Raw genomic sequence first — 24,154 nt, forward strand, 5'->3', positions numbered from 1 at the left:
TTTTGGGTCAAGCCTTGCAGCCCGTCAAGACGATCAGTTCTAGAGCAGGCATGGACACTAGACTGGCCAGCAACAAGTGGCAGACAGAATGACTTTGAATCAGAAGGTGGGACAGAGAGGACCAATATGCTGCCAATTTGTTCATGTAAATGAAGTTGAAATGAATTTTGCGATGCTTACCAAGATTACAGTCTCGATAACTTTGCACTGTGGAAGCAACACAAGATAAACTAGTTCTGAGGGAGCTGGGTCAGTGTCATGTGATATGTATGTGTAAATAACGGGTGAGTTTGTGACGAGAGACCTGCCTTCATGGAGTTACTAAATAAACCAGACAACTTTAAGTGAGGATCTCATGCATATATTTATGGAAGCTCCATATACATTGCAGCGCAGCACAACTGCTTTGTGTCAATTAAGTTGCTTTTTTTAAAACCATATCCCATGAATCTTGAAGTCCCAGGACTTAATTCTTTTTACTTCCATTTAAAGTGCACATTCAATCATCAGAATACAAGTGAAGTCTGCTTCTTCATTCAAGAGTTCTACCCCAAGCACTGCAAGTCTACTTTGACCATGTTCAGGTAAATCAACCTGCAAAATAAGTATATTCATCCAGTTTAAATTTGTTTCGATTCTTCTTGCAACTTTCTTTCTGGTTATTTGCTTTGAGGAGCTTGTCACTGAGCAGAAGTTTTTTTTCAATCAGTGATGCAATTGTCCCATTCAGTAAAACTCCCAGCTCATGATATTTATAATGTTGCATTTAAAAATATTCAAGAATGAATTATTTAAATTCATGATTTCATTCATGGTTACCATTGTTTTATCATTTTGCTCCACTGGCACAGTCTACTTTTGTCACTCTGAAATGCAGATCAATGCTGAACTTAATGGGACAGCCAAGATCTTGGTAAATTAAACTCCATTTGTCAATTTCTTAAATTGAAATGAAATTTGTATATCATGCTGCGAAGCATCACAGTTTAGCTAGCAGTCTGTGGCATCAACCTGTCCTGCAGTATGGATTACATTTGCAGTACTCAGACAACTATACTTGGCAATATTTTTTTGTCCAATTTCCGGACATTTTGCTGGTATTTTCCAGAACAACAACTTTTAAGAATTAACCCCACGTATCAGCATGACTGAACGTGCGGTAATTCAAAGTTTAAAAAAAATGAGAGAAAGCCATTCAGCTCCTAAAGGACATTTCCCTCATTGTCATTTTTCTCTCTCCGGCTATGTGTGAACTCTTTCTCACCCATCAATTGGACGGAGGCTCTTAGTCACTACTTATAAAATCAGGCCATTTCTGGCATTTATTTCCCTTCAGTACTTTCGGATATTATTGAAACATTTTCCATTAAAAATAAATTTGATACCTTGTCTGAAAGCACTCTGTAAATCTAAATGACAGTGTTCCTCAAGGTTCCTATTTCATCAATTTCACATTCCACAGTGTCTCCACGCTGCAAGAAATTCAGAAAAATAAACAGCACATTTTTTCCAATTGGGTTGCAGACATTTTACAGAGCCTGTGAATGTTACAAAATTAAGCACATTGATTTTGAATATGAATAGCATTTGTAAAAATGGCATTTGCTTATTTGTCATTTTGCTGTCCAATCCAAATAATTTTGAATAAAATGGATGAGTCACTGTCCTGATATTTCAAGTCAATATTTCCAAGCTTTGTATGTATTCATATGTAAAATAACCACACAGAAGCCAATATCCTTAATTCACCCTTTACTTACATGTGGCAAGTCCTTGACTCTGATTCAGCTCTCAGGGTGAACAGGATGTCTGATACTCCTGTTTATGTCTGTCAGCCAGGGCTCCCTAAGTGGACCAGATTAGCAGCCGAGTCAGGGAGCTCAGATTCTATGAGATCTATCTGGCTGACCTCATTATATTCGTGGCAAGACATACCTACGAATTAGGAGCAGAAGTAGAGCAGTCACCCCTTCAAGTGTACTCCACCATTTGATGAGATGATGGCAGATCTGTTTGTGTTCTACATTCTACGTTTGCATCGGTCCCCATGAACTTTTAATTCCCTTGCCTGACAAGAATCGACCTGGGCCAAAAAGTTATTTAATGACCTTGCCTCTTCCACCACCTGAGGCAGCATACAAAAGCTGCACAACTGTCCAATAAAAATATTTACACTTTGTCCCAAAAGGGCAACCCCTTCAGGAAACAATTAGTAAATGATGCATTCAACAAATTTGAGAAAATTAATCCCAAACCTTTTGTTTTCCCGCAGGCATTTGAGATTGGATACTGCTGTTTTACACACTTGTTCTGCTCATAAATCCGTCTTTCTTGAATAAGCATCCAAGTGAACTAAAATCGTACTCTATTATGCTGTTTAGGATCCAGAGACACTTTGTGGAAAGTGTTCATATCGTCATGAGATGACTGGTATTCTGCCGTTTCCTTTTCTGAAATAGACGACCAGTGTTTGCCTTCAAAGCTGATACATGATTCGTGGTTATTTGGATGAGACAGCAGAATATCTTTATGGTCATGGAACATTATCAAATTAGCATTGAATAAAAAAAATTATCTTTTTATTGGTGTTGAAATGGAGTGATGCTTGAATTTGTATTAATTTTGTGCTTCCATCTGCCTTTCAGAAATATTTCAGAATTTCATGCACACTGAATAATCTGGAGAAGTCAGTAGCGAGAATCAATGTGGCTTACTTTGAGGAACACAGGTGGTTTTCTGAATACTCCAACTCCAGATGGTGTTCCAGTGAGGAAGACATCTCCTGGATTCAGGGTCACAAACCTAAGAAATCAGTTGATGACAAATAAAAACTGTGTAAGTGGTGTTCTCATCACAAAAAGGCATCACAATCAAAATGACTTTTCATGGTCACAGCAGCTTGGGAATTCCTTCTTAAAACCTCTCAAGCTGACAATGTCTCTAACACCCCTCCCTGAAGATGCTAATTTGGCCACACACCAAAGTGTCAGTCTTATAGTTTGACTGTCACTGTTCCTTTGGGGTTTCTTTGAATGTTTGACTCTGTTAACGAGATTCTTTGGAGGGTTTACGTTGAGTGTGAACTCTCGTGGTAATCAAAGGTAGTAGTGCAACAAGGCCACTTTGCAGATTTCACTTCAGTTTGAATTTGAACCTGATTCTAAGGAGAATTTCCCCTAGGATCTTGCAGCTGGTGCCCACAAACAGAAAATGGTGTGACATTTGAAGTCACGCAGATACCAAAGGCAAATTACAGTGAAAAGAGAACTAGTTCTGAGTCAGCAATTTGTTCTAAACTCAATTGGCTGCAGTATTCTAACCAACAGAATCTTCCACAGATTGGCCCTAGCAGCCACCAAAACACATCAGACAATGAACGTGGTCATCTTCACCTTAAAGGATGAACAAAATGTTAGAAGGGATGTATAAAAAGTTTCTCTTTTTTTCTTAGAGTGTTAATTTGCTGATCTTTCTTTAAGTGCTTTTTAAGATTTTGTTGAATTTTTGGACATAATACGACTGAAACATTATTTTCCTTTCACATTGCCTAAAATAGAGGTTTTTTTTAAGATATAATTCCCATAGTCATTTGAAAAGGATATCTGCATTGGCAACCTTTTCATGTTAGAAAATGATGGAAGTCACAGAGTTAATTCATGAAATCTTTTTGTCTGAAAAGAGGCAGCCTAACCTAGTGAGCTTTTTTCTCTGAAGCATGTTCTGTTTTTATTCCAAGAACTTATGGTTTGGCATAAATCACAAATTACAGTTTGCTCCAATTTTTGCACAGCCTTGCTGCTTTACTGTTTGAAATAACAACTACATAGCACAGCACTATCCCATTAAAATCAACAATAGTTTGGATTTTCTTAATGCTGTTTTACTAACCACAACCTAAGATTGTTTATTAAAAAAATGGCCTCCCTGACTGCATTGATTCCAGAAAGATCACCAGCAATTCCTGCACAGTCTTTTTAGCTGTCTCCTTCAGAACTCCACAGTGTCTGAGGTTGTTGGCTTGTTCATCCAGCTGGCTGGTTATCATACAGATATTTCATCACCGTGCTAAGTAACATCATCAGTGTGGCCTCCAATGAAGCGATATTGTTCTCCTCTGCTTGGATCTGGTCTGTTAAGTTGGGTTGCATCATTTCCGGTTCTTTTTTGCATGGGTTTGGATATGGAGTCTAATTCCACATGTTTGTTGATTGCATTATGTGTTGAAAACCAGGCCTCCAGGAATTCCTGTACGTGTGTGTGGTTGGCTTGTTGGTCATGGTGTCCCAGTTAAATAGATGGCCTTTATTGTTCAGGTGCACATGAGATACGGGAAAGATCGTTGTGTTGTTTAGCTGCAAGATGGTCTTTATATATCATGATGGCTAGTTTCCTTCTCGTAATGTAATTGTACTGTTTGTTGCAGTTATTGCAAAGTATTTTATAAACTACGTTGGTCCTGCATGTCATGGGTATGGGGTCTTTTGGTCCTTGGGAGTGTTTGTCATAATGTGGCTGTGGGTTTGTGCGCTACCAGAACCACTTAGAGAAACCGAGTAAGCTGTCCTTACACACGTTTCTGTGGTTATAGCTCAGATCATGAACAAAACAGACTTCAACAATAACAAAACACAACAAGCCATCTGACAAACTATAATCCGGACTCTGAACCAGGGGAATGAATGGGACTCCGTCAACACGTTAGAGAGGAAAGCACTGGAAGGACTCAAGAAAGGCAGGAACATCATAGTCCTGCCAGTGGACAATAAGTGCATGACCGTCATTATGAACAAACCAGACTATGTTGAGAAAGCACAGGCACTGGTAACAGATGCACATACTTACCAACAGGTGGTAATAGATCCAACACCACAGTTAGCAAATAGGATGACCAAACACTGAACTGACTGAAATATGGAGGACAAATAAGATAGACTACATGAAAAAGAAACCAGAAGGCTCGAACACCCCATGCTTCCAAGGATAACCCCAAGTACATAAACCAGGTAACCCCTCAGATCCATTGCCCCCTACAAGGCACACCTACGCACAAACTGACCAAGGACCTACAACAGAGACTGAAACAACAGAGACTGAAACACCTGGTCAACAGATCACCCGCTCCTTCCACTCAAACCAGGAATTCCTTAACAAAGTCAAGAACATTAAAATCAACAATGACAAGATTGTGGTATCCTTTGACATCACAGCAGTATTCATGTCCATTAACATAGCACTAGCCAAAGAAACACTTGCCACATTACTGGGTACAGCAGGAACGCCGAGTCCAAACAGCTATATCAGCAAGGACAACATACTCTGACTACTGGACCTATGCCACAACACACACACTTCATCTTTAATGGCCAAATATGCAAACTAATCAATGGCACACTGGTGGGGATGCCCGTCTCGGGACTAATTGCAGAAGCAGTCATGCAAAGACTGGAATGCAGTACCCTCCCTCCTCATATAGCCAAAACTGTGGACCCAATCCATCAGTGACATGTTTATCATCATTAAATGCACCAATTTAGAAGAAACACACTATCTCATCAACAGTAGTTTCACCAGGATCAAATTTACAATTTGATCCAATTCCTGGTTTGAGTGGAAGGAGCGGGGTGATCTGTTGACCAGGTGTTTCAGTCTCTGTTGTCGGTCCTTGGCCAGTTTGTGTGTAGGTGTGCCTTGTAGGGGACAATGGGTCTGAGGACGTTACCTGGTTTATGTACTTGGGGTTATCCTTTGAAGCGTGGGGTGTTCCTGCATGTCAGGGAGAATTCCAAATCACATTCCAAACACACAGTGACCAAATCCTCAATTTCTACAGTAATCATCCCAACATCAACAAACAAAGCTTTTAGGACACTTTTCAAATGAGCCACAACACACTGCAACACACCAGAGCTGTGCAAGAAGGAGAAAGAGCAGCTATGCAAGGTATTTGCTAACAACGGATATCCCAACAACTTTATCCCTAAGTGCCTCCGAGATTGACAACACCAAGAGGACACAGTATGTCCCAAGACACTGGCCACACTATCAAGAACATATCAGAACTGACAATGAGACTCCTGCAACCACTCAGAATCATGGCAGCATACAAACCCACAGCCACACTACAACAAACACTCACAAGGACCAAAGACCCCTTATACCATGACATGCAGGACCAACATAATTTACAAAATACCTAGCAATGACTGCAACAAACATTTCATTGGCAAGACCGGAAGGAAACTAGCCATCAGGATACATGAACACCAGCTTGCAGCAGATCGACATGATGAACGTTCCCTCATCTCAGTGCACCCAGACGATGAAGGCCATCAATTTAACTGGGACAACATGACCATCCTAGTTCAAGCCAACTGCAGAATCGCACAGGAATTCCTCGAGGCTCGGTTTTAAACCCATAATGCAATCAACAAACATGGTAGACCCCATATACAAGCCCATGGAAAAAAAAAACAGCAATGACACAACCCAACTTAACAGACTGGATCATACAAATTCCAAACTGAGTAGAACAACATCATTTCATCAGAGGCCACACTGATAATTTTACCGAGCATGGTGACGAAACATCTGTACACCACTAGCCAGCTCGGCAAGCAAGCCAACAACCTCATCCACAACCCAAACTACAAATCTTGGCACGAACCTTCAACTCTGTGGTGTAGTCTGTCTGGTCTCCCTGATTCATCCACCCTCAAATGTTTTAGCTTCCTGAGCATCTTCTCCTTAGTGATGGCCACTGCACTCAACTCTGCCCCCTGACTCTCTCGGAGTTTTGGTATGCTACTCGTGTCTTCCACCGTGAAGCCTGATGCAAAGTACCTCTTTGGTTCCTCTGCCATTTCTTTGTTCCCTATTACTAATTCTCCAGCCTTATTTTCCAGCGATCAATTGTCCAGTCTTGCCTCTCTCTTCTTTGTATCGAAAAACACTCTTAATATTCCTACCTAGCATACCCTCATCTTTTATCTTCTACATACTTGTTGCTTTTTTTTTGTTGTCTTCTGCTTTTTAGAGGCTTCCCAATCTTCTGGATTCCCAGAAGACAACCGCCAGGTAACCTGTAAATTAATTCCAATAGTCTTTCCTCCTTTGTGGTTCCTTAACTTTACCCATACAGATTCTCGAATTAAGAACAGAATCCCTCCAGTGTGGAAACAGGCCCTTCAGCCCACCAAGTCCACACCAACCACCCAGACCCATTCCCTATCACCCACAGAACCCACACATCCCTGAACACTATGGGCAATTTAGCATGGCCAATCCACCTAGCCTGCACATCTTGTTGGACTGTGGGAGGAAACCAGAGCATCTGGAAAAATGTGCAAACTCAACACAGACAGTAACCTGAGGGTGGAATCGAACCCAGGTCCCTAGCGCTGTGAGGCAGCAATGCTAACCATTGACCCACTGTGCTGCCCCTTCTGACTGTAGATCACTTCTCACTATCAATTTAATTTCCTTTCTTGTTAACAAGGCAACCATGCCTCCTTGGCCCATTTGCCCATCCTTTCAATTGGGAGCGTATTCTTGGATATTTACTTCCTTGCCTTGATCGCCTTGTGTCTGATGTCTACAACATGGTACCCACCAATTTCACCCTGCACAAAATGTATCTTATTTAATATACTGCACCCTCAATCCTGCATTGACTGCTCCCCTCTCACAGTTGACTGCTTATCTGCTGTGTCTGAAGTTAGCAGTTTTGAAGGATGTTACATTCTCAACTTGGAGGAATCTCCTGAATGAAGACACACAATTCTTTGCAAGAGGAAGTGTGGAAAAGGATCTGGTGAACCACTTCCACCTCCCTGAGGATACAAACAGTACTTTTTTTCTTTCACTCGTTGGAATTCTCTATCCCAAGGAGCATGTCATGCTCCCAGAATTGCCTCACCATCATCTTCCCTCTCCACTTCAAAAGCCATCTTTGTTTTCTGACCAAATGTAACTTTGCTCTCTTAGCTAAATTATTTTTGCTTTTGGATGCACATCTGTTCCATCTTGAAAAGTGCTGTGAATTGTTTGCAGTAGAAATTTAGTTTGTTTCAACCCTATTACATTCAAGGCCAAAAATGTCTCAAATTCCAATTCATTTTATAATAGTAAATTGGGCCATCATAAAATTACACTCACTGTGACACTCACTGTGACACCCAAGCGACAAGTTCCTCAGTTTTAAATATTAGCTGATTGGTGTTGCTGTCCTGCATAACTTCTTTGTTTACCCGGCAGCGAATCCCGAGATTGTGGGGGTCTGTAACATAAGGAGTATGGCTTAAATGTAAAAAGAAGCTGGGAATAAAGGATTTTTTTTTCCAGCCATCTAATAATGAGAAAATGCTGGAGAGGACAATTCAAGGAACTACTTGTCACACACTAAGAATATTGGTTCAGCTTAATTCACAGCCCAGACTTGGTTTAGACCAAGGCTTTAGTGATGTTAGGAGCAGAGGACCCAGGTGGAAACCAGTGAGCAGGTTATTCCTTTGCAAATGCAACTTGATAGCACTGTTGATGATCCCTTCCATCACTTTGCAGATGATCAAGAATTTGGTTGTGATTCAGCCCCACATTCCTGATCTGTAGATACCCCATGCAAGGACAGTGGACAGGGATGGCCTTCTCACAGGTCTGCTCCTGGGCCTGGCCAAAGGTGCAGTTCACAGGTCCAGACATTGGGCCAGAGAAGGGATCACTGTGCCTTACTGTCTGCCCCTTTCTCACAGTAATATCCTCACTTGAGTGTCTCCAGAGAGGAAGCAAATAATGTTCACCGGCGATAAGAGGCCTTTTGAGACAGGTGAGCACCACACTACCTGGATTGCATCATTGGACCATGTTATTGTGAGTTACAACATTTCCATCAGCCCTTAATTTGAATCTTGCTACAGTGCCATATCAGGGACTGTTTAAAAAGAAACCATTTGATAAGGCAGAAATTTTTAGCCTTGCATTTGTCCTGCTTGTGAGCATGGGACATATCTAAGTCATTTTCCACATTGTTGGATCAATAACAATCATTGAATTTTTCAAAACTATTGCTGAAATGTTGTCAGAGCCCATACTCTTTGCAGTCACTTATGCTTTAAGTGGAGTGAATTGCATTGATTGAATTAATTGACATTCACACCTGTGATGCTCAGGACCCTGCAGGAGGCAATGGATCATGGATTTGACACTGCTTGCTGATGATGGGTGCAGATAGATGAACCTTCTCTTTTCCACTTAAGTTCTGAGCTCCCCCATCTCCAAATATAGAGATATTTGTGGAGTCATCACATTCCTGTTGACTGTTTAATTGTCCACCACCATTCACTCTGGATATGGCAGGATTACAGAGCTTACATATGGTACATTTGCTCTGTAGTTTCGCATGCAAATAATAGTGTTGTCATTTCACCCAGTTGGCAATTCATTTTTAACTACTCTTGATTGAACTCAGCTGGAATACCTGGCTCGATGGTAGTGGTAGAGCAGGGGTCATGCTGGGCCATGAGGCTGCAGATTTTGTTTGAATAGAATTCTTCTGTTGCTGATGGCATCATGGATAGCAGTTTGGTTTTGGTAGATCTGAATGAAATCTATCCCATTTACCACAGTGGTATTATCACACAACATGATGGATGATATACTTGTTGTGAAGTTGGGACTTTGTCTCCACAGAACTATGAGCTGGTCGCTCTTGCAATACTGTCATGGACAGATGCAGCTGTGGCAAGCAGATTAATGAAGGTATGATCAAGTATGTTTTTCCATCTTGTCGATTCTCTCACTACTCAAGGTCGACCCAGACCAGCAGCAATATCCTTAAGTGCACCACTCTTGGTGATGAAAAGTCCCTTAACCCAACTACATTCTGGATTTCACCACCCTCAGCATGTACTCCACGGAGCAGTACTGGTAAATCAGCTGAGGTGGTGTATTTGGTCGTAATTGCCAGATTTCATTTCCCATGTTTGACCTGTGCCATCAGATTTCATGCAGTCTGGAGTTGATGTTGTTGACTCCCACGGCAGCTCCTTCCTGATGGAGTATCACTGCTGGTGGGGCAAATACCTGGAGATGGTGCTGGTCATGTCTGGAACATGGTCTGTAAGGTATGACTCAATGTATGTGTCTATGTCAGGGCTACTGATTGACTGATCTGTGGGATAGCTCTTACAGTTTTGGCACAAGCCCCCAGCTGTTGGTAAGGATTTTGCAGGGTTGACTGGACTGTGTTCACTCATGGTGTTTGCAGTGGCTACGATGCTGCCCAATGGTTCATCCACTTTCAGTATTTTGTCCAGTTTTGACAGTGATTTGGTAATGCTGGATGGCTCGCAGGCCCATTGTTAGTCCAGTGACATTACCACAATACCATTGCCTCCCATCAGTGACATCAAATGAATACACCAACAGCTTATGAAAGAAATGAATAGAACCATGAGTAAAACAAAGATGAAGGACAATAAGACTGTTAAAACCATTGGTGAAGCTCATAATTTAACAAAATGAAAGGTAAATTAAAATGAGAATATGACCACACAATGCTGCATGGGATAAATTCACTGATAATGACAGTAAAATTTCAGAAATATTGCATTGTCACTTTGCCTTAATTTTTATCCAGCAGGCTAAAACATTTTGCATGAAGAACCCACCAAAAACATATAGTTAGTTTCCTCCAGTACTCCCTATGAGCATTATAAGACAAAATTTGATACTGAGACACACATGGAAATATGCGGGTAAGTCTCAAAATTTGGTCTGAAAGTCAGATTTTAGCAAAATTTTCCAGAGGTGAAAGTGGCAAGACAGGAGATCATGCAAAATATTAGAGGTATGTAAAATGAGACATGGACAGGTTTGGAAACAAAGATGGGAATTCAAAACCCAAGATGTTTTGAGACTGAGTACCACTGTAGGTCAGCAAGCACTAATGTGATGTGTCATCTAACTTTTCCATTTTAATTACTTGGTCAAGCTATCTGGTCCCAGATAGAGTGCTCTTGTGAGTACCTGAGAGAGCATCTTTGGTGACTATGGCTGGTCCCAATGGACAGAATGTGTCAAATGTTTTACCCAGGAGCCACTGCTTGCCATTGCGTTTCATCTGCCAGTCACGTGCACTGACATCATGTGCGACTGTGAATCCAACAACATAGTCCATTGCTTCCTCCTTCTGTAAAGAGGACACAACATATTTATTGTCAGTTGTCTGTTCAGATTACAGTGTTTATTCTCTGAATATGCTGCAACTAACTGGTCTTCTTGGACTGTACAATAAAGGACCAGAACTTCCACTCAGAATCTACAATCCCTTTATGTTTTTGGATCAGGAATGACTGAATGAAAAATGCATGCTTACTTTTGGAGGAGGAACTTGTAGGCCAGGTACCTTCTAAGCTGAAACTATCTCGTCTATGCAAAAGCAATGCATCAGCCTTGAAACCACACAATCTTTTCATGACAATTCTGATCATATTTCAGGGTGTAAGGGTTGTCAAATCATTTTACAGACACAGAAATGTTAAGTATGTCGAGTGAATGTGGGAGTAGTTAGCAGTTGTGTGAAGGGTTTAGGGTGGCAGATACTAGAGGTGTTAGACCGTTAGGAGGCTGGAAGAACACAAGTCAGGCAGCATCTGCAGGAAAGGAGCAGTCAGTATTTCAGCTATTACCCTTTTTCACGACTGGTCATCAGAGTTGAGGGAGCTGCAGAAAAGGGGGTGGGGGAGGAAGGCAAAATGGTGATGACAGGTGGACACTGGTTGTAGGTAAGACCTGGTTGTTCGACAGGATGGATGAATCCGGTTGGTGGCTGAATGGGGATTCAAAAGGTAGAATGGCAAGGAGGAGTTGGGGCTGGAAGGGGAGCCAGTCGAAGGGTGGCAAGGTTATTTGAAATTAGAGAACTCAAAGTTCAGTCCTCCAGGCTGTTGAGTCCCCAGACGGAAGGTAACATGTTCTTCAAATCTGCGTTGCAACTCACTCCGATGCTGGAGGAGGCTAAGAAGGAACATGTTGGAGGGGCAGGGAGTTGAGATGGGCGATAACCGAGAAGTTAAGGTTGGCTGTTTCGGGCCAGGTGAAGATGCTCAGCAGTACAGTTACCTACTCTACGTTTGGTCTCACTGACATAGAGAAGACCACATCAGGAGCAAGGATGCATTAGACTGGGTTGGAGGAGATGCAGGTAAAAATTTGTCTCACTTGGCAGTACTGATTGGGGCCCTGAATGGAGATGAGAGAAGTGGTGTGTAGGCATCTTTCATGATTACGAGGGAAGGTACCAGGCAGGTTGGCGTGCTTATTGGGGAGTGTGGCATGATCTAAGGAGTGTCAAAAGGAATGGTCTTTGTGGGAGGCAGAGCAGGGTGGGGATGAATTGAAGTTGGCGCAAGTGAAGATGATACATTGGTTGTAGAGGCTGGTGGGGTGCAAAGTGAGGACAAAGGGGATGCAATCTTTATTATATTTTTAGAGGGTGGTGGTTAAGAGCTGTGGAGCAAGGCATGGAGGAGCAGCAGTGGAGGGCTATTTGGATGACAGTGGGGGGAAAAGAGCGTTGTTTGAAAAAGACGGACATGTGGGATGCTTGGGAATGGAATGTGTCCTTGTCGGAGCAGATGTGACAAAGACAGAAGAATTGGGAAAATGGGATGGAGTTTTTGCAGAATACAGGGAGGAAGGAGGTGTAGTTGAGGTAGCTATGGGAGTGTGAGAGTTTATAGTAAATGTGAGTCATAAACAATTGCCAGAAATGGAAACTGAGAGCTCCTGAAGGGGAAGGGAGGTATCTGAGATAGACTAAGTAACTTGAAGGCAGGGCGAACATAGTTTGTGAAGTCAATGAGCTGCTCCAATTCAGCCTGGGTGCAGGATGCAGCACTGATGCGGTCATTGATGTAAAAGCAGAAGAGTTGGGTAACAGTACCGATGCACATACTGAAGAGTGATTTAACCTACAAGCAGGCATTCATAGTTATGGCCCATACAAGTGCCCAAGGCAATCTCTTGGATCATGGGTTTTTGGACAGACAGAGAAGTAAGTGGAGAATGCTTAAGAGAAATGGATTCATGGTGGGGGGGGGGGGGGGTGGTGGTGGTTGAAATTGGATAGAAAAGTTGTAGGTGACCAGTCTGGATGTTGAGTCAGTTTAATAGTTACCCAAGGAATTTGAGTGCAGAGAATTGGGGATTTTCATTGATGAGAAATTGCACTTCTGAAGTTTTATCTTACAGGTTGTTTCCAGGAGAGTTTGGGGGGATGCAACTACGGCTTGTTTAAGGTGGGGTCTCTGTACGATCCCGCTTGTGTAGTTGCCACGGCAACGTTTCTACGTAGCTTATCGCTTGCAGTGTTGGTCGAACCTCCACGCGGTTCCCCCTGGTAACAGCACTGGACGAGAGTACTTTTGTCTTATCTGCTGAGGTTTTAGCCAACAACCGGTGTTCTGGTTGGTGGTCCAACAGGCAGAAGTACAGGTCTAGCTCGATCCTTTGCCGGCTAATACGACCAGAGAAAAGTTACGAGACGGCTGTCAGCCCGCATGGGTCATTTGCGCTGTGGTGTATATGGCGCTACAAACAAAGGATGGTAGATGTATATCTTCCAATGTCCGATTGGGCCGGAAACTTGGTAAATAACCGCCCCGCAAGGTTGTTTGTGGTGACATCTTGCGCAAAATGTACGAACCACATCAATAAGATCAAGGCATCCGTCTCAACTCAGACGGAAATATTGAGACCCATAGTTCCCTATCCTATCTCACTCCCCGAAGGCAAGCTGAAGGGGTCAGGGTATAGGAAGGAAGAAGAGATAAATAATGTTGTAGAATCATTTGATATGATAGATCAACCCATGGAGAAGGAGATAATAACAAGGGTTTTCTACAACAAAAAGTACAAATGAAATGGTAGTGAAATATCAGAGCATGGAGATGTATCTGGGTACAGTAAGGTTGTTGAGCCACCCCAAATTAAGACTAGAGAAGAGGTGATATTAAGGTATCCGGTAGATATGTTTGTGTGTAATGTTGAATGTGCTACAATGGGAGAATATAGAGTCCATAATAAGAAGAGGCATGGTATCAAGGTTGTCAGGATTACATGTAGTAAATGTGGTAAAGTAGGAGAGTATCATTCTATTGCCTGTCACTACCCTAAGTGTAAGGTAGCGAGTAGACAGTGTAGTGAAGCAGCATTTAAATGTTCATTGTGTGATCTTGGTTTTAGCACGAAGATAGGACTAGGGCAACATGAGAGACACAAACATGCAGAAGTGACAAATCAGAACAGAATTAATAGTATAAAGCAAAATAGTGGAAATAAGGCCGGAGGAAAAGAAAAGGAATATGGACAGAAGAAGAAGTTCAGTTGTCATTGCAACTAGAAGCTAGACATAGTGGGGAAGAGCAGATTAATAAGAAAATAGCTGAAGGTTTAGTATCAAAAACAGCAAAACAGATTGCAGAAAAGAGAAGTCTTAAAAATGTAATAAATAAAAGAGTAAAGGAGACTATGTCTTGGAATAGCGATGGTGTAGAGTCGGAAGAACTAGAAGAGTTGATAAGCAATAGTAACGAATTAGAGGAATCGGGTCAAGAACTGGTGAAATTGAACAAGGATGAATCTCTGAAATCCAGAGCTAATACACTGGATGAAATGTTAGATCAATTAGAAAATTATATTAGAAAAGGTGACCATCATGAAGTGAATAGGTGGATTGAACTATGTACTGAGAGATTATTGGCCAAGAATCGAAAGGAGAACACCGGGGAAGGGAGAGGAGTAAAAATAAGACTAGTAAGGAAGGGAATAATCAAAGGAAAAGGAGAAAGGGAAATGGGGCCCAAAGGAGATATGCTGTAAACAAAGCTAAATTCCGTGCAAGTCAACTGTTATATAAAACAAATAGAAAGCAACTTGCTAGGGAATTGATGGGAGCCCCTCCTGGATGTATTAATCAATTCACTGTAGAATATTTGACCGGTGTATTTGAAGAAAAGCTGGTTTGTTTTAACGACAAAGCAAATATTGCAAGGTTTAGACCTTACAATGGAAATAAGGACTATGAGAGATTAATGATAGATATAGACAATGGAGAAGTTGAAACGGCCATTAGTGAATCCGACCCCAAAACTGCAGCAGGGGTTGATGGCTGGGGGTTGAAGGACATCAAGGATATACATTTAACGAATGTCACTTGGCTCCCACGTCTCTTCACTGCGTGGTTGAGGGCCAGAGTAATTCCTAAAGTACTGAAACAAAATAGCATAGTACTAATACCTAAAACAGATGACCATGATAGTCTCAAAGATATAGATAACTGGCATCCTATTACAATAAGCCTGATTTTATTACGGATTTTTACAAGAATTATAGCAAAGAGACTTAGTACGGTAGTGGAGTTAAATATTAGACAGAAAGGCTTCATGGCAGGGTCATCAGGGTGTTGTGAAAATATGATGATTTTAAGGAATATTGTTAAAGGAGCCAAGAAGCTTGGTAGGGATTTGGCAGTAATTTTTGTGGATTTGGCCAAGGCTTTTGATTCAATAGGGCATAAACTACTTGCTAAAGCATTGCAAAGGGTATCGCTGCGAGAGATTTTATTCAGTTGATGGTTGATCTTTATACTAATAACACGGTAGTGGTGGAGGGTAATAAGTTTTGAACACTCCCCATAGCAATCAATCGTGGTGTGAAACAAGGAGACCCTTTATCTCCTATGTTATTTAATATTGCGATGGACCCTCTGATTAGTACACTTCAGGAACTGGGAACGGGAGTATCAATGGAGTGGCAGGGTGAGACTGTCAATTGTACTGCATTAGCCTTCGCGGACGATATTGCTCTGGTGAGCAACTCTCACAGGGGTATGGCGAATAATCTGAAAATTGTACAACGGTTTTGTGATAACACTGGCCTTAAAATCAATATCCGAAAAACAAAAGGCTTCCATTTCCAATATAAGAATAAAACATTCTTATATAATTGTATGAAGGAATGGACTTTAGGAACTGGAACTGTGCAATATGTCAACCCCGGAAAGTATGAGAAATATCTTGGAGCTATGATTGATCCGTGGATAGGTGTGTGGTTGAAAAACTGGGAAGGGATCTTGGAAGAATGGACAGTAAACCTACGGAAAGCAGCCCTCCTACCGTTACAGAAACTGGAGATCTTTCGTGTTTATTTTATACCTCGGCTATACTATCATTTGGTCCTGGCAGAAGCATCGCAGAATGTTTTAAGCAAGTTAGATTCTTTTATTCATGGTTTTATAAAGGATATTTTACATCTACCATCATACATGGCTAATGGGATAATTTATGCCCGCAACAGAGATGGGGGCTTAGGGATTCAAAGATTGGAGATGCAAGTCCCAATTGCAATTTTGAAGAAAAGGTTGGCATTGGAGATGACAGACAATATTGTTGTTCCGGCGTCGTTTCAGTTTTGCCATGAAAGAAACATCAACGATATCAGAGAATTGATGAAACTGAAGACGATGCAGGAAGTGTGGCCAGTCAGGTGGGAAGAGCTAGAATTGGAAAACAAGAAGAAATGGACAGAGAAAAGCCTGAGCTCGAACTATCGGGACAGGAGGAAGGTTGAATTATGCAGATAGAAGTCATTACAGTACCAAGGATTGGGAGTACAGTATTTTAAGAACGATGATATCTCTAATGTGTGGATAAAGATGACCCCAAATATGAAGACATCAAAGGTGATAAATACTTTACTGTTGCGTGCTAATATTTACCCCACTCATACAACTTTAACTCGCGGGAAACCTCTCTGCAATAAAACTTGCTGGAAATGTGATACTTCAGTAGAAACGCACCCACGTATATCGGGATGGTGTCCGGCAGTTAAGAATAATGCGAATAAAAAGGCATAATACAATAGCGGAGAGATTATATAAGTTCGTGAGTAGATATGGATGGAGAACTTTTGTGGAACCCCGAATAAAGGATACAGATGGTAAAATATGGAAACCAGACCTAATCTTCCAGAAGGATAGTAAGGTGGTGGTTGTGGATGTAACAGTACGATATGAAAACAACAAGGAAGCCCTAGAAAAAGCCTGGGAAGAGAAAATTTCAAAGTATAGGCATCTGGCAAGCAATATTAAGGAAATGATAAAAGGCGAGACACCAGTATTTTATGGTTTTATAATGGGTGCACGTGGCAAATGGACCTCATGGAATACCAAGCTCAAGGAATGCCTCGGCATTATGAAAATCCGGTCGTTTGCCCAAGAGATATCCAGATTAACTATCTCATTGAGTCTGGAACTTTTAAGGTTTTTAATGACATGTGTAAGATCACTTGGACTCCGAAATACTCTGATAAGCAAGCTTGCAGATTTTAATTTTTGGTTTTTATTTATTTTATTGTGTGTTTTTAGTTTTATTAGTATTATTGAATTTTAGATTAATTTTAGTGTGGTTTGATAGAGATATTGTGATTTTAATAAAGTATAGGATTTTAGTCACAGGTAATGGTGATGGGTAATGGGTGTTATCAATATACTTTTTCTTCAAACACATCAGATGAAGGAAACAAGGTAAACTTGCTAACCTCTGATGTGTCTCCCTGCTCAAGATTCCCAGCCTGATATTCTGCCACATGATAGGAAGAACTGCATAAGAACTGTAGTGGAGAACTAGATAGTGGACTTAACAACACATCGACGGGCGACGTAAAAACTCGGAAAAGACACTGATAGATACAGTGGAATTAAAAGATGAAATGTAGAGGTACGAGTTCATGGGTAGTTAGGATGGGTCTGTTTGTGACTTGGAAGGGATATGGATTCATGTTGGTGGGGTTGGTGGTTGAAATTGAATAGAAAAGTTGTAGGTGACCATTCTGGATGTTGAGTCAGTTTAATAGTTACCCAAGGAATTTCAGTGCAGCGAATTGGGGATTTTTATTGATGAGAAATTGCTCACCTGATGTTTTATCTTACAGGTCATTTCCAGGACAGTCAGCTGTGTTGGGACATGCATATGTCCTGACTCACAACTCCACTCTCCACTGCTTTGCCACTGTCTTTCTATCAGAAGATTGCCGCCAGAGTTTCACAATTATAATAAATGTCAAGACAGTGGGATTTCTGTTTCCATTGTGGGCTACTTTCATGTAGTCATTGGCTTCATTCATTAAGGTTCACTCATATCCTTTACAGAAAGGAACTACTGAGCTTAAAGGTATGTCCTGTATATGACTCCAGAGCCGCATCAAATGATTAGGGTGTTAACGGCTCTCTGAAATGGGCTAGGAAGCCGCTGTCCAAAGGCAACTAGGATGGACACCAAAGGCCATGAAGCCAACATCTCATGAGTGATTTATTGTGACATTTCCCTTCTTAACAACACTAAGTATACCTCCACTAGATGGATTACAGTAATTCAAGACGGCAGCTTATCACCATCGAATCAATGGGAATTCAAGATGGGCAACTAATGCTGGACTTGACAGCACGATTCATGTTTCAAAAAAGAATAATGAAACAGCTGTTTCTCCAAAGTATTCAAGAACACTGCAAAGTGTTCCTCTGGGAGTCCCTGTCTGACACCCATTCACCATAAACAGTACGACCATATTTGGAGTGGAAGAAGCCACTGAGCTCGTAGTCAAAAGGCTTCAGGATTTTATTTATGAATCAGGATACCAAGCTGAGATCAAACACTATGCTGTTGGACCTCCAAATGAGAACAGATGAATTCTCCAAGATAGATGTACATTGCCATCTGTTTGAGGTGCTGACCAGGAATTTGACTGGAAAAATTGATGATCAACAGTCGTCAAGGTTGCCAAACCACTCTTCATAAAATACAGGCTGTGCATGAAATTGCAACTGTGATTCAGCTAGTATTCTCTGCTGGCTTCTACCCTTGTTGGTATCCTGCACTGAACTTTGTTGACTTGTGGTTCAAGATAAAAATGATTCTGTTGGGAACCAGAAATTGTCCTAACACACTACACTTTTCCAGGAAGTTCCACTGTCTCGTACTCATTTGGCCACGTGCACAATTACCATTCGTCTTGGCTTACTGCCTTATTCACCTTGAGTTCTTGGCCTCTGTCAGCAACCCTGACAGTGTTATTTCTTCACAGTCAAAAGCTCAATGATCTAAGTTCTAATGAACATAATTTTGACTGACACGAATTCCAATTTAATGTTAAAGAAGTTCTGATTGTCTTCAAATGTGATGTTGCTCTGAGCATCTAAACAAGTGATTAAGGAACATGAAAGATATCGTGGTGCTGTACGAACAGCCCGCACAAGCTTCAAGTGTCCTGGTTCACATTCCTTTCTCATCCAAAAACAGATTAATTGTTCATGCAACTGTGTTACTGTTTCAGAGATCATGCTCCGTGCAAAGTGGTTGTCACCTTTTGCCAATTGAGCAATAGTACAATTAATTGTACTCGGGAAGCCTAGTCCCTTAGTAAAAACAAGCACACAGTTGCAAGTTTTTATTTTTCCCAGTAGAAAATATGGAAGGCACTGTGAAGTTGCTGCATTTTCAGTTCGGAAATACTGCTTCTCCTGTGGACTGTATATCTAAACAGTCTAGTAATCGATCTTTATCAGAAGCACTCATAGATTGGTTTGCAGACCATAGTATTAGATTCAGTGGTAAATTTTGGCAAATCCAACTTGCTTTGCCTGAAATAAATATAGCGTTGGAGAAGGTGAGAATTTGTGATTGACTTTAGTTACAAATTATCTATGACAAGTGTGATGATGCGGACACTTGAACAACGTGATTTTGTCCTAGATTTGTCGAAGAGAGGTTGTAAAGGAATAGGTACTGAACTGGGTCCTGGAGATAGTCTAAGTCAATAATTTAGGACGCCTTTAAGTTTTGTTTCAAAAACAGTTGTAAGAATCAAAGAGAGGCCAGCTCTCACAGACTAGGCATTTTGTTGTTTTTTCAGTTGTACCAGTCAGGAGCTGTTTGGGGTCCCAGAAGGGTTGGCAGTTTCAGTAAATGATTCATAATTGCTACATTCTCTGAAATCTCTCGATTTTGTTTCCTCCCATGTTGGAGAATTGCATTTTAGAATCTGTGTCTGAATTTACCTATTTGCCAAAGGGTGTGTTCATGGGATGTTACTATATTGGAACAGTTAATTAGTAATAGGTACTGTATCTATTATTTGGTTAAGTTTTCCAATAGTCAAGTTATTTTAAATTCCTCTTTCTTTTGTTTGTATTTTAACTATGGTGTTTAAATAAAAAAAGTTGTGTTGCTTAGCGTTGAGTAGTTAGACCAGTCGCATCACATCTGGAACGTGCATTTCACATCTACATTTAAAATAAGGAAAAGTTAGGGTCTCAGCTGCCATCTAGAAATATTTTGAGGGGGTGTGGCCTTGTCTGGTCCATAACACATGCAGTATGCTATGGTCTTCTGGCCAGTTTACCGCTTTGGAAACCAATAAGCACAAAGTCAAACCTTGATATGCTTCCCTTTCTTTCCAATAACAAATGCCAGCTCCACCTCCCAATCCACTTCCTGCAAGAAACAAGACACAAATGAGAACAATTGTTGATTGATACTGTAACAGGCAAAATGCCACTGCTGTATAACTTATATTTATGCTTATTTGCATTCAGATGAAGAGGATCTGAAAATTCCATATTATTTTCAGTCGATACGCAGTATACATAGAGAAGATGTCGAAAATGCACAGATGCAGTTTGATTCACAAATCAATAAAAAAGACTGTTTCATGTTTCAGGTGGATCAGCTGGAATTCAGTCAAGTGTCTTCTAAATGGAAAGCAATCTTTGTCAGGTGTATATACTTAAGATAAGAAATATTTAGTCTGCATGGTTAAATGCAAGTTGACCAAGTCTAAAGCAACACCTTCCACTCAGCTGAAACTATTGATGGTGACACTTCAACCCCTTACTACATCTACTCCGTGAAACCTTCTGTCCTCCTACACTTCTCACTGCCAATTGTAAAAGAAAAGCACACTTACATTGCTCTCTTCTGGGTGAATGATGTCACTGTAAGGCCCAACTATGGAACTACCAAACTTGCTAAATATAACTGGTTCTTTTGGGACTGCTATATTCTGCTCCAGGCAGTGATCCATATAGTTCATTCCAATACACACCACTTTATCAGGGTTTGTTATTGGTGAAAGAAGTGTTATTTCTGAGCGACATACAGCATGCTTTCCACAATCCACAGCTCTGCAAATACAAAAATACTGAAGGGTTACTTCTAAGTTCTTCATATTGACAAACAGCAGATTCTCAATAATCAGTTTGAACATCTGTTCAGACAGGACAATATTTAGACAAGTAGAATGATCCATGACTACAATATTAGTACGGTGATAGTACACTCAGACTCCCAACTTGAAAGGGTTCAGAAGAACTCGCATGCTCTTCAAAAAACATAACATGGTAAATATCTCAAATAGCCTCACTTAATCAAAGCACAACTTTGTCAAAAACAGGTTTCAGGTTATTTGTGTGGGCAGAGCTGTGAGTACTTTTGGTGGCTTTGAACCACACAGCTCTGAGTTGGTAGGGTTTATCAGCCTGAATTGGTAGTCTATCTTGGAGATAGTGACCCTGATTTCAATCCACATCTGTGGATTATTAGCAAGATAAACGTCATCTAACATGTGGAAGTCACAAACCGTACTAATATCAATGAACAAAACAATTAAATACCTTCTTGCAGTTTCCAGAGCAGTCTCTCCAATTTCCAGAAACTCTTTCATGGTTCTGGGTAGGGAACTGTCAAATGAGTTCAAATCAATTACACTCCGTCCGTCCTTCTCAACTCCCAAACTGACTCCACTCTGATTATCAGTAGTTACAAACTGGAGAAGCCTCATCCTCGAACTCTTAGATCCAGACAAGGGCCTCACTTGGAAACAGTAACTGCCCTGTGAGCAAATACTGCCGGGTCTGAGTCGCACCAGATGGACAAATGGAGTTGCTTGAACAAGAGCCTGCATTATAAAACTGAATATAGTGATTTAATCAACTTCATCAGATCTTCTTTACATAAAAGTAGCACTTTATTAAAACTCTTCAATCATTTCCAAGACATTGTAAGTTGGAGATGTACAAGTAATTTCTAATATACCACAATGGGAAGGATATCATACCAATGGTATAATATAGCTTTCAAATGAAAGATGTTTTATCCACTGGAGTTTATTTTCATCAAATTAAAGTAAGTTAAGAAAGCAATTTGATAGTGATTTTCATAGAATGAAACTCGTCATCTTGGCTTTTCATTTCATCCAAAGTTAAACTTTCAACACCCGATATAGAATACCACAAAGACAACAGACCTCCACCTTTAGCATCCCTTTCTTTTAGTCTAACTACTGATCATCTGCTGTTCAGATCCTTATTCATATCTCTACAACTTAGAGAATCGACTATGCTAATTTTAAGGATGGACAGTGATGCAGGCCTAAGCAGCAGTACTCAAATCACTTGAACATTTTTTTAAAAAAATGCTCTTTCCTGAAATTTGAACCTCCATAATCTGAAAACTTAGAAATGCAGAACAGTTGCAGCACAGAAGGAAGTTGTCAGCTTGTTTTGTCAACTAACCTGTCCCTTTTTTGTTTGTAGCTAATTGGTGACAAAATGCCATACAAATCATCACTGTTTCACAGAATAATATTACTTCACTACTCCAAAAACTTGTCCATCTCTAAAACTGAAAATGCTTATTTTCAATTTGAAAGTTCCTTCATTGGTTTAGTGCTGATAACCTATAGCTTTCTCCAGTGTTATAGCTGAATCCAGATTCCAGTTTGGACAGTTTTGATCACATTAGGATCCAGCCATGTTTTAACATTTTTTTCTGTAAATCTGAAAACCCAGGTATTTTGAATCTTACTTCACCAAAAAATTAATAACTACTTTATCTGAAATAGTAATGTTAAAGACATCGAGAGTAGAATGAACCCAGTTTCTTGTCCTTAAACCGACCTTCTGATGTTACATCTTCCCTTCTGGACTGATTTGACTTAAACCCCGTCTCCCCAGATAATTAACCTCTTGTTTACCCCTTGCTTTACTTTTTTTTTAATCTGCAAGATGCAAAAACTACAATCATCTTCCTTTTGTCAGCTATGACTGCGATCAATGCATTGTTTGCCCCATGGTTCCCATAGACTGCAGTTTTGCTAGAAATCTTTGATTCCAGGATGTGGGGATTCTTAAGCAGCGTATCAAGATATCCAAATTTTATTTACACAGAAATATTGAACATTGAGCTTGGTGAGCACTGAGATTTTAAACAAAGTAAGAAAAATATCTTCAAATGAAGAATTGCTTGTCAGTAGTTCATGTTCCACAGTGGTGAATGAACCAGAGAGTATCACATCGCTTTAAATGAATTGGTTAAATGCTGGAAAAGGAAAAAATGAGAAAGTCTTTAAAACATTGACCATTTCTAGCTGAAGAGCTGTCAGATACTCATAAAATCTTGTGCTGTGTTTCATCCACGAAACAGGTTAGATTGTTTATCCTTGACATTTTTGTCAAGTATGATCTATATCATTCGTGCTATCAATAGTTGAAGTGTGAGAACACTAAGTTAAGCATGATAAAGGGACATTGAATGATTTCCCAAAACTGAAGTTTTATTACAATATTGCATCTTACTGCTCCTGTATGACCTTATAGACACCTTCAAAATTATCACTGGGTTCAATTTGTTTTGTTTGTACAAGAAATCCAAAATCATGAGCCATAACTATGAGATTCTAACTGATCTTCACAGAGATATCAGTTAGAATGTAGAAATTGTTACCAAGTGATTTAGAAGATGGTAAATAGTATTGATGCATCTCATGGAAGCTTGGTGACAGTGGAGGGAAGAAAAGAAGAGAAAGTTATGGTCTAAGATTTTGGCTTTGAGAAGGCTCGGCTGGAATCTGAAAACCAACAGTTGGCCTGAAAGACCTGCTTCGGGGTTTTAGATTCAGCACTTAAGAATAGAAAGTATGTAACAAGGTGTCAGACAAAGTAACAGTGTATGTAACTTTATTTTTATCACAACTTACCCTGCTTAACATTTTAAAACTTTCTAATTCATTGCCACACCTAGTTAGTGACAATTCAGAGATTGCA

General features: G+C 40.5%; 1 protein-coding gene across 4 annotated transcripts in view; it reads right to left on the reverse strand.

The window, feature by feature from the left end:
• Positions 1-358: 358 nt before the first annotated feature.
• Positions 359-24,154, reverse strand: part of fahd2a (fumarylacetoacetate hydrolase domain containing 2A) — a 31,284-nt gene continuing 7,488 nt past the window's right edge. For 2 of the 4 annotated variants that reach the window (XM_048523085.2, XM_048523084.2), the window contains exons 2-9: positions 21,725-22,008; positions 21,019-21,235; positions 20,487-20,546; positions 11,023-11,185; positions 8,167-8,275; positions 2,715-2,802; positions 1,386-1,472; positions 360-594 (exon numbers count right to left, since the gene is read on the reverse strand). In XM_048523085.2, coding sequence (XP_048379042.1) covers positions 1,410-1,472; positions 2,715-2,802; positions 8,167-8,275; positions 11,023-11,185; positions 20,487-20,546; positions 21,019-21,235; positions 21,725-21,891 — 867 coding nt within the window. In that variant the 5' untranslated portion in view covers positions 21,892-22,008 and the 3' untranslated portion in view covers positions 360-594; positions 1,386-1,409. Of the gene's footprint in view, positions 595-1,385; positions 1,473-2,714; positions 2,803-8,166; positions 8,276-11,022; positions 11,186-20,486; positions 20,547-21,018; positions 21,236-21,724; positions 22,022-24,154 lie in introns of all 4 variants that reach the window. The other 2 variants (XM_048523082.2, XM_048523083.1) reach the window with 2 other exon arrangements.

The sequence above is a fragment of the Stegostoma tigrinum genome, chromosome 40 (genome assembly GCF_030684315.1).
Source record: "Stegostoma tigrinum isolate sSteTig4 chromosome 40, sSteTig4.hap1, whole genome shotgun sequence".
Lineage (NCBI taxonomy): Eukaryota > Metazoa > Chordata > Chondrichthyes > Orectolobiformes > Stegostomatidae > Stegostoma > Stegostoma tigrinum.